At 40.0% G+C, this 11,218-nt stretch overlaps 1 protein-coding gene across 2 annotated transcripts in view; it reads right to left on the bottom strand.

The window, feature by feature from the left end:
* Positions 1–346: 346 nt before the first annotated feature.
* Positions 347–11,218, bottom strand: part of LOC117870722 (interleukin-1 receptor-like 2) — a 41,742-nt gene continuing 30,870 nt past the window's right edge. For both annotated transcript variants that reach the window (XM_034758017.1, XM_034758016.1), the window contains 4 exons: positions 10,807–10,943; positions 9,990–10,133; positions 7,972–8,139; positions 347–4,170 (listed from right to left, as the gene is read on the bottom strand). In XM_034758017.1, coding sequence (XP_034613908.1) covers positions 3,782–4,170; positions 7,972–8,139; positions 9,990–10,133; positions 10,807–10,943 — 838 coding nt within the window. In that variant the 3' untranslated portion in view covers positions 347–3,781. The remainder of the gene's footprint in view (positions 4,171–7,971; positions 8,140–9,989; positions 10,134–10,806; positions 10,944–11,218) is intronic.

The raw sequence follows: 11,218 nt of genomic DNA, 5'->3' as shown, positions 1-11,218 counted from the left end.
CCTTAGACCATTTCTCCAATTGTCCAGATCATTTTGAATTATGACCCTGTCCTCCAAAGCAGTTGCAATCCCTCCCAGTTTGGTATCATCCGCAAACTTAATAAGCGTACTTTCTATGCCAATATCTAAGTCGTTGATGAAGATATTGAACAGCGCCGGTCCCAAAACAGACCCCTGCGGTACCCCACTCGTTATGCCTTTCCAGCAGGATTGGGAACCATTAATAACAACTCTCTGAGTATGGTTATCCAGCCAGTTATGCACCCACCTTATAGTAGCCCCATCTAAATTGTATTTGCCTAGTTTATCGATAAGAATATCATGCGAGACTGTATCAAATGCCTTACTAAAGTCTAAGTATACCACATCCACAGCTTCACCCTTATCCACAAGGCTCGTTATCCTATCAAAGAAAGCTATCAGATTTCTTTGCTCTTTCTTTCACTTGCTCAGTTCCTTCTTGCCGGTAAATCTGACAGAGGGTAGGAGGCTGGGTAATGGAATGTACATGAGCAACATATCTCAAAGAGCAACAGTTATGAAATTTCAGTAAACATTTTTTCTTCTTTGAGTGCTTGCTCATGTCAATTCCATGCTAGGCGACTCAACCAATATCTCTGAACGTGGGCTTGGCGTTCATGAATGTGCTGACTGCAACACTGCCCTCCCAAAAACTGGCATCATCATGGGCCTGTTGCGTGATGGCATTGTGGGATGCGAAGGCATAAATCAATGACCACGTCGCAACCCTGTAAATGTCCTGGATTGGTATCTGTGCGAGGAATGCTGCTGATGAAGCCTGGGCCCTTGTGGAATGGGCTGTCGTGATGGCTGGAGGCAGAACCTTCATAGCAAATCAGGATGCAGGCAGTTATCCAGGATGAGATGCTCTGGGATGACACCAGCAGACCTTTCATCCTGTTCACTACAAAGAGCTGTGTTGACTTTCGGAAGGGTTTAGTTCTTTCAGCATAAAAGGACAGGGGCCATCTATGTCTATGGTATATAGTCAATGTTCCTCATCAGTTCTGTGAAGCTTTGGGAAGAAGGCAGGCAGAAAAATATCCTGGTTGTGGCGGAAATGTGACACCAGCTTTGGTAGGAAGGCAGGGTGGGGATGCAGGTCAGTACCTGAGGCTCAGAGAAAAGGAGAAAACCTCAAAATAAACATATCCAATTGTGCAATGCTATAGATGGAAAATATTTCTTCCTGATAGCATGACTATTCCCACTCTATTCAAACAACAGTCTGGAGGTTTTATTACATTTCTCTTATTTTAAAACAGGGTGACCAGATATAACGATTTTAGGGTCTTTTTCTTATATAAGCTCCTATTACCCCTCACTCCCGTCCCAATTTTTCACATTTGCTGTCTGGTCACCCGATCTTAAAAATATGTATGTTAGAGAGAGAGGGACTTCATTGACTGATACAAATACAATTTACCTTATGTAAAATATACTGAGCATTTATAAGCACAGTTCTTTGACCCAGTGATATAATTCCTTCCTTTTGTGCTGAACCTGAGAGCACATAAAGTTCATATTTCCCCATACCCACCTTTGATCATAGCCAATTACAAAAATGTATTGCTGCACTTGCTAGAATATCTATAATATAAACCATACTTATCAGACCCTGAGCAAGTTACTTTATTAAGCAGTATTAAAAAAGAATTGATCCAGCAATCAATGCAGTGTCTTCTGTGAAGCTTCATGTATCTATAGTCAATACTTCTAGGGGTTGGATTTGTTAATTTCAAACCAATTACAGATTTAATGTCAGGAATCAGAGCTCTTCTTTTACATAGCCAACTTCTATCTGCATTGAGAGTCCCCCTTGTCACAGACCTCTAGGCAAGCAAACACTTACACACACACACTTAACTATTTTTGCAAGTAGTTCCATTGTAATCATGGGAACTTAAGCATTAGTTTCAGAGTGAAATAACTTTTTCTGGCTAATTTAGAAGACAACCAGTAGATCAACAGAAGGTCAGTATAGTATCCATACATTTAGATATTCAATATTTGATCTCCCAAATTTCACTACAGTTTTCTCTGGCCTGCCCTAGAGGTTGTCATTTCTCACATGACCAATGTGCACTTTGCAACTCTACTCTTCTCTTCATTTCAAGAGCATGATTTTTTCCTATCATTTACAAAAATACAAATTTCCTTCCACCTGTAATCCACTGAAGGCCAATACATTGACTAGTTCGTTGTTGTAAATCCCTGTATCTTAAACATATCCCAGGCCCTTGTGGTCCTCTCCAGTGCAGACTAAATTTCTTAGCAGTTTTAGTCAGAACACTTTGGGTAAGTATACACAAACTACTCTATTCCAACCTGCAAACATTAAATCCTCCACTGTGCCAGGAAAGGTCAATGAAAATCCTGCCTCCTTTTCTCAAAATAGGTATCACTTCTAAAACTTGCCATCTCTGCTGGCCAACAACCTCTGTGTGGTAGTTCTGGTCAACATCAGTCTCATTTGCTTAACAATAAACCGCTGCTTCAAAAGGGTTATATTTTCCACAAAACTGTAAGAGGCTTTAGCAGTCATTATAATTTATGCAAGAGGAAATTATACCATCAAATCCCTGCAGTTTGCTTCAAAAATTGACTCAAAACAGTACTGGAAATTTATTAAAAATCAGCTGCAACTATGGCATATATTTTCTTAAAAAACAAACCAAAAAAACCCCCACACTTGCTCCATTAACTTAATACTTATACCTGATCAATATTGAACACACTGCTATCACTTCTCATCAATTCTTAGACATTAGGAGATGGAAGAGACTTATTCAATCACCTAGTCTGTCTTTATGCCAGGTCACTGACTGTTCAGTACAGTATATTTTGTAATGCTTCTAGTGAATCTTATTAGATTAGGTTGTATCATTTTACGCATGGATTTCCAGCCTTCATAGGTTTACTTTATGCTCCTTGGTGCTTGCCTCATACCCCAAATTAGTATTATCAGTGAAGTAATTAACATTTTACATCTGTTTAATCCTTTGTCCCTCTTCCAGATCATTTAAAATATGTTCAGTAATATTATGCTTAAAAACTAATCACTGTGGCATCTTTCAGCTGAACTGCCTCCATCTTTCGAACTGTTCATATTCATTTAAAAATGTATTTGTTGGGAGCTGAAGATCTACAATTCAGAGTAAGATGAGCTTTTGCAGGATATGCATGGCAATATCTGACCGTGCTTGGTGGCAGGGTGAAGAGGGTCTAACCTGGGTGGACTGAGTAAGTTCGTGATAAAGAACAGATTAATGAACTGCGCTTTTAACTACTGCAATTGTAGTTAAACTCCTAGACTAAAGACATAAAATATCACTAACAAAACTCAGAATATAAATCTGGACTCAGTTAACATAAAAGATACCTGAATGTTCATTATACTTAATCTGCTTTAATACAGTTTTTTTTCTAGAAACACACTGTTCAAAAAGGGTCTTAAAAGTGCCCTTTCAAAAGCTTATTTTTTCCCCAGAGTTTCTGCTGTGTTCGGTGCTTCTTTTCTGCTGTCATCATTCTAATGTTGTCATTAATATAACACTGAAGGAATAGTACTGTGTATCCTGCAGGCTAGCTATGCACAGCGGAATGATAATTAATTAGCTTTCTTTAACCTGTGAATGCAATCCTGAAAGGCTTTACGTGAAATTGTCCATTTACCATGTACACAATCAGCATTCTAATAAAATCCACCAAGACAGCTTTCAAAATGGAGCTGCCCAGGGCCATTAAAGTGACATATGCCTCATCTTTCTGTGGTTTGAAAGGTGTTCAAGGCTGTTGGCAGCAAGCGTAGTTCTGAAGAAGTTGGACGTCTGGGTGGCATTCGGTATCTGACATTTTTCCAAAATTTTGTATTTGCTAAATAAGATTTCTCTGTGAAGTCTCCTTTCCATCTGATGGCCCCATGCTTTTGCTTAATGTATTTGATTGATTCTGGCATGTTCGTATAGTCCTTTATTTTATCTAGTTCAATCAGAATAACTTTAATTCCATCCTGGACAAGAGCACTGTACACAGCCAGTTGCTGTTCGAAGATATCCTCTAATAAACTGCAACTTGACGATTCTGGTACTAATACAATTATAAGCCTTCTGCTTTGCTTAATGGTTTCATCAACAACATTGATCACAGCTGTAAAAGACAAAAAATGATCAACTTTTAGCTCAGACAAAAGAATCTCTCTCCCCCCATTAAAAATAGATATTTACTTTTTCTTATGTCAGCATAATTAAAGTGGCAAACCCCCTCTAATATAGACACAGTTATACTGGTATAAAGTGTCTATGCCAGCATAGCATATTCCAGTAGAGAAGCAAAATAAGCTATACACACACTTTTACACAAGTATAATTGTGTCAACACTAGAGAGGTTTTTGGTGGCAAGAAAACCATACACCTTACCAACATAGCTATGCTGGTAACATTTTTAGATGTGCACTGTAGACCTTACTTTAAATGATACAGCTGATTTGTTTTTGTTCTTTTTAATCCATGCAAAATTACCTACCTTATAGTAACTGGAGGTTCTTCAAGATGTGTGGCCCCTATCCATATTCTACTGTGAATACACATGTTTTGCATGCACCCAGAGCTGGAGAATTTTGAAAGCAGTGTCCGTTGGTCTGCACATGTGCCTTGGCTCACCTTGTGCCACCGACCAAGGAGATAAAGGGCGGGGTGGACTGACTGCCTCTCCAGTTCCTTCTCCACTGCAAATTACAGAAGATCCAAAGCAGAGGGGAAGGAGGGCAGGTAGAGGAACACAGATAGGGACCACACATCTTGAAGAATCTCTAGTTACTAAAAGGTAAGTAACTTTCTCTTCTTCAAGTGCTGGTCTCTATGGGTATTCACTGTTGGTGACTGACACGCAGTACTCAGATAGGAAGAGGGTGAGAGGTTTTAGATGGCAGAACCGAATGAAGGACTGAGTTTCCAAAAGATGTATCGGCAGAGGAGTCCTGTACCAAGGCATAGTGTCTTACAAACATGTGGATGGAGCCCCTTGTAGCTGCTTTGCAAGTATTGAGTAGCAGCACCTCTTGAAGTGATGCCAGAGATGCTGCTTGCCCTCTTGTGGAATGAGCTCTTACCCTAGGTGGGGGGATGGGACAATTAAACAGTCAGATCCATTTTGAGATTCTTTGAGAGGATATAGTCTGATCCCAGTATGTCCAGTACCAAGGGTGGGGGTTTTACTCAAGAGCAACCTTCTCTATCACTCCCCACTGTAAGAGGGATTCCACTTTGAGAATCTTATCATGAGAGTGGCCCCCAAGAGGGGGTGAGGAAGGAGGTTTTGGAGGGGGGAGGGACATAAACTCTATCATACAGCCAGAATGGATGATGTTCAGCACCCATTTATCCATTGTACACCAGCTGTTGAAAAAGAGTGCTAGACAACCCCAAAAAGTGTGTGGGAGTAGGGAGATGTTGGACTTAGCAGTCTGCAGGTGCCAGATCACAATCTGGTGTCAACGGAGCCCTAGACTTGTAGGCTTTCTTGTCATGGCTCTGAGACTAGGTTGTCTTGGGCTGAGCTTATAGACTTGCTTAGTTTAGACAGGGCTGAATCCGACTTCTTCAAAGTGGATTTGGAAGAGGACTTAGCCTAATGCTCCCTACTCTCCCAACAAGACCCCATCAAGAGATCTGTGGGGGTAGACTGCTTTGCTCCTGAGTCAGACTTCATTGCAGGAGGTGCACTCTTAGCAGAATCAGGCTGATGTATGCTGGGGGAGGGAGGAAATCCCCCAGCCTGGTCTGATTGCTGCCTCATGACCTTTTCTATTAGGTGCTTCCTATGGCAAAGTTCCTGCCCTTGCCACGATGTGGACTCCCCCAAGGCAGCACACGCAGCATTGGTGGTCATCACTGACTGAGAAGGATTGCAGGGAGGAAGCACAAATTTTGAAGCCCAGAGTTCTGGGCATAGTCCAGTACCCAAATTGGGATGGGGGAGAGGGTGCTGCTCCCCAGGTCGGGAGAGACTAACTAAATAACCATAAAACACTAAAACTATCAGATAAAAACTTTAAAATTCTAGAACTACAAAAACTATTCTCAGATATCTATTAATAAATAAAAGAGAAAGCCAAAGCTTTGGACTCTAGAGATTCTGAGCTGGACCATGGTCAGAAGGTTATGGAGAGGCACTCGGTCCGCCTCGCCCTTTACCTCCTCAGTCAGAAGCACAAAGTGAACCATGGGTGCAAGGGCAGGTGTGTGTGGACCAAAAGACATTGCTTTCAAAGTCCTCTGGCTCCGGGTGTATGGAGTGAATGCGTATCCACAGTGGACTACACATAGGGACCAGCACTTGAAGAAGAAAGTCTATTGCTAGTTTTCACTACCCCAGATGAAAATCATCAATTAAAAATATGTTACTAAAAACAAGTTCTCTCAATTTAAAGATTTCTTTCAGAAATATGAATTCTACAATTATAACTAGTAACAAAAAATCCATTTTGCTTTGTATCCATATTTCAAAATCAATTACCTCAGAAGCATTTTTTTACTTTGTTTTAATATAAATGTAGAGTACAAAATAAGAGCAAGTTAACAAGGAAAAACTTATCTTATCTATACTAAGCAAATGTGATAGTGCAGAAGTATTAGAAAGAGAACACATTCAGTACCAACTGGTTAGGTTTTATTGTACTAAAATCAATCAACTTCTTGATGTTCTATATCATACCCGAGCACGCGCTCTCTCTCTCTCTCTCTCTCTCTCTCAGATTACTAGCAGATTAGCCTTTCCTCCCTCCCAGAGCACTGCTCTTCCACTTTTTCTGGTCTTAAAGGTAACAAGAAAGAGTTGCTCCTATTATGCCAAAAACACTCTATTCCGAACTCTGCCCATAGACACGTTGCAGAGAGATTTAGGAGTAGAGTGCCAGCTAGTTGGAGATGTGTGAAGCACATATATGGGAGCACAAGAAGCGGCACTCACATCTACAGGGTATGGGAAAAAGGTGGAGTATGTCATAGGGAAAGGTGAAAAGGGCAGGTGGAAGCAAACTTCACTGAACATTCTCAGAAAGAGGCAAACGTACCCAAAATTTCAAGGGTTTGTCTGTATTGGGGGGCAAGTGGGGCCAGCAATTAAGTTCCCCCTACAAACAAAACGGTGCAACTGAAAGATCCATGGAGGAGATGAAAAAATGAAAGGGAAACATGAGATGGGGGAGGAGGAAATAAAGAGGGAAAGGAAAATCAAATGTGAAATGAAAGAAAATGAGGAATCAGGGGAAGACTGCAGAGGAGGAACAACAGGACAAAAAACATTGAATAGAGAGAGAATAGAGAGAAAACCAGAGATGGGATAACAAAAATATGAAACCAATACAAGAATCAGATAGAAGAGGAGAGTATATCCTGCCAGGACCAATGCTTTTTGGTCCTGGCAGGATATACTTAGGACACAGTGCTAGAACCAGCCCTTCTTGAAGCATTGAGAATTCAGGGACTGTGGGGAATGCTGCTAATACTTGATTGGAAGTGGGAATTAACAGAGGTTGGGTGTGAAGTCTTACATGAATTTTTCTTGGGAGAGGGACCCTGAACCTTCCCCTTTCTAGATGTAGTATCCAAAACCTTTAGGCAAGCTACTCTCTTCCCTTGACCTCTCTCTACTGAAGTTCAGCTTGGAGACACACTGGGTTTTGTTGCCAAGTGGCCTCCTCTCCTCCCACTAGTAGTTTCATTCCAACCTAGCTCCAATTTAAAATATTTCAGAGCATCTATATTCCCGAAATTAATATTATAAAAATTGGTGCCTTACTCTCCTGCCTCTATGTCATGATGTGACCCATGGGACCATACTGATGTGAAACTTTCCTGCCCTGCTCTAGTATTCAAAGAGAATGATGAGAAAACTCACCCAGTTCTACTTTAAAGGCAATGAGAGAATACAATCATTTTTCATTTTACCTTTTCCTGGTAAATCATCTCTTCCAAGTATAAACAGATTATAGCCACACTGTCTCTCTAAAACCTCAGGAAGCAGCTTTAGCACAAAGTTATCTGGTGTGTAGATGCAATCTACTTTGTTGATTTTTGGATACAATACATATGCATCATAGATCTTCCCATCTGAAACTGAACAAGATAGAAGCAGTGAGATTTGTAAGACAAAAATTATTTTAAAGGAATAAGAATATTTTCCCACCTTTTCTATTTTAAACTTTATTGCATGAGTTAATTGTTTGAATAGAACATATAAATAACCACAGGTTAATAATAAAGCAATCTTTGTTAAATGCTGAAAAAAATACCACCAAAATTAACTGCATTTAATTATTCAGGCAAATTTAAAATTGCCCAAATTTACTGTTTTACTACCTATCTAGAATGAAAAATACTAAGAGTTGCAAGGCTGGCTAGAAGTTCTTCATTGCTGCCTTAGTGCAGTGGTTCTCAACCAGGGGTGTGCATATCCCTGGGAGTACTCAGGAGATCTTTTAGGGGGTACATCAAGTCATCTAGATATTTGCCTATTTTTACAACAGGCTACATAAAAAGCACCAGCAAAGTCAGTACAAACTAAACTGTCACACAGACAAGGACTTGTTTATATTGCTCTATAGACTAGATCAGCGATCCTCAAACTGGGAGTGAGTTCATTTCAATGGGGTCACCCGAGCCAGTGTTAGACTCACTGGGGCCCAGGGCAGAAAGCCAAAGCTCAAGCTCTGCTGTGCGGTGCTGAAGCCCGAGGTTTTAACTGAGGTGAAACGTGGGGTACACAAGACAAAAATCAGACTCCTGAAAGGGGTAGTCTTCCGGAAAGGTTGAGAACCACCCTGATTTCTATTTTAACATTGAGCCAGAAACTACCTTATCACATTATCACCTTGTCAGCTGCAGAAGTAGCTCTTGGTGACATCAGCCTTTCATTACAAGAACTGCTCTGCAGCTGTAAATATTTTGTAGTATGCATGTCTCGCAGTTAGAAATCGTTTCCCTGCAAAGCAGAGAGCAGATAAACCTGAAAAAGGTTTGTTTCTAGCAGATTTACATACCTGCTTCACTACCTACACAAGCCAACGTCTGGTAGCTTACATATATAAGGCATTTCACACCCTCTGTTCAAAGTGCATTTAAGCCCAGATTTTCAAATGGCAGACTTCTTTTTTTGTCGGAGCCCATTTTGCACTTTCAAAGACTGCACACACATTTTTTTTCACCTTCAATGAATATTAGGTTCACATCTTACAGTTAAAATTATAATGTTTTCCAACAAGCACACTTTCTCCCATCCTGTTCCAATGCCTCATAGGAGTGCCATATCAATATCTACAAAAGTATCGCATTGTCCTCTTTCGAACCCCTCCATCTCTGTTATGATACTTACACTGAACAATGATTAGAACAGTGGTGTTCTGTGATCGCTGCTTATCATGCTAACCAGTATCATTCCATTGGTACCTTTGTGTTCCCCTTGACTGTCTATCATATCCACCTGTTGTCTATGGGAGTCTTAAATTGTGAACTATTCAGTGCAGAGATGGTCATAATTTTGCTATATGTTTGTATAAAACCTAGCAGAAGGGGTCTCTGGGCTTCTAGGTATTACCACAATACAAATAAAAATGACACCACCAAGATGGCTGTACTGAAGTACTTCGGCATCTAAAAAAGGGGATTTGCACTCATAACTGACTTTGCGTAAAATACGTTGGAGAAGTTTGTGTCTGCAAAAAAAGGACACTGAGTAGAAGCCTTTTAAAAATCTGGTACTCAATCTTTTCATCGTCCATATTGCAAACACAACGCAATACACAGATGGAAATTCCAAACAAGCTTGCTTATTCAGGGACATTTCCTGTATCTGCTCCCGCTTAAAAAGGCCACACAAAATAAATGTAGCTTCTTATTCTCTTAAGAATTCTTAATGAATCCTGGGATTGTATGCCATGTACATTAGCTACATGGCTTTACACACCTACCTTCTTTACTCAGAAAAGGGCGACAGGATTTTCGATACCAAAGCACAATGTCAATCTTGAAATACTTGTAGAGTAATATGGCAACAACTATTACAAACACTGGTGCAAGGAGTCCTCCAATCAAGTATCCTTGAAAATTTCGAACTATATCAGCAAGGGAAAAATATGTAATATATTGAAATGGCAGCATTGGTGAAGTTAGGAACATTCAAACAAAACTGTGTAGAATTCTGAAAATAGAGCCATTTTAAGCTGTCTAAAGACAGTTATAACTGTGTGAATAATCCATAATAAAAATCTGACCTCTCTCTCCTCTTTTTCTGTTCATGAATTTTCTGCAAACTGATCATGACTTTCTTAAATGTATTCATTATTCCAAATAATTGCTGACAAATAATTCTAGGTCTACAGCTTGTCTGTAAGCAGTTCACTGAAGGTATTCAATACTTGAAATTTATGCCATCTTGACTGGACAGATGGGAACATGGAACGCTTTGGTTCTCTGGCTGGAGAAGCACCATTCTCAGAACCAGATGTCTGGCGTAAATTCAGAATTTGCTTTTCCATATGTATCCATTGTCTTACCATTGATGTTTTGGTGAATAATCCTATCAGTAAATCTATAGTAACTCCTTTGACATTAATGAAGCTACTTCCAGATTTACAATGATTTTATAGCCACTTTCCTGCCGATTATCCCAAATTTTCATACAGCCTTAGTCTGTCCCTTTTCAAAAAGTGTTCCCCTCGTCTCCTTTTTAAATTAACTTCTGACTGCGAGAGCAGTTTAGAACATTATTAAGACTGAATGCCTGACCTGGCTGTCTTAATGCAATGTAGGCTGCAACTTCACCAGCATGACACACAAACTGACGTCCATAATCCTCCTGCTTCACTTCTGTGATGTTGAGCGTCACTGTAGAGAATAAGTACCCATCTGGGAAAGAATCTTCTCTATCCAGAAAGGTAATGAATAATTAAAATAATAAAAGCCACATTAGGCAGGTTTCTTCATTTGAAAACAAAACAAGACAATGGTTATATTTTATCTTCAGCAATGTCTGAAATGTGCCTTAATCTTTTCAAAACAGACAGATATCTGGAGTCTACGATTATATATTATCTGAATTACAGATGTACCTCGGAACTCCAGTCAAGAGCATGACCTCATGTGTAGACACATTGAGAGCTCCTAGTGCTGTCTCCCAATCAAAATAGACTAGATTTAC

This window comes from Trachemys scripta, chromosome 1 (genome assembly GCF_013100865.1).
Source record: "Trachemys scripta elegans isolate TJP31775 chromosome 1, CAS_Tse_1.0, whole genome shotgun sequence".
NCBI classification, from domain to species: Eukaryota; Metazoa; Chordata; order Testudines; family Emydidae; genus Trachemys; species Trachemys scripta.
Note: the sequence above shows the minus strand (reverse complement) of the source record. Positions and strands in the feature narration are given on the sequence as shown.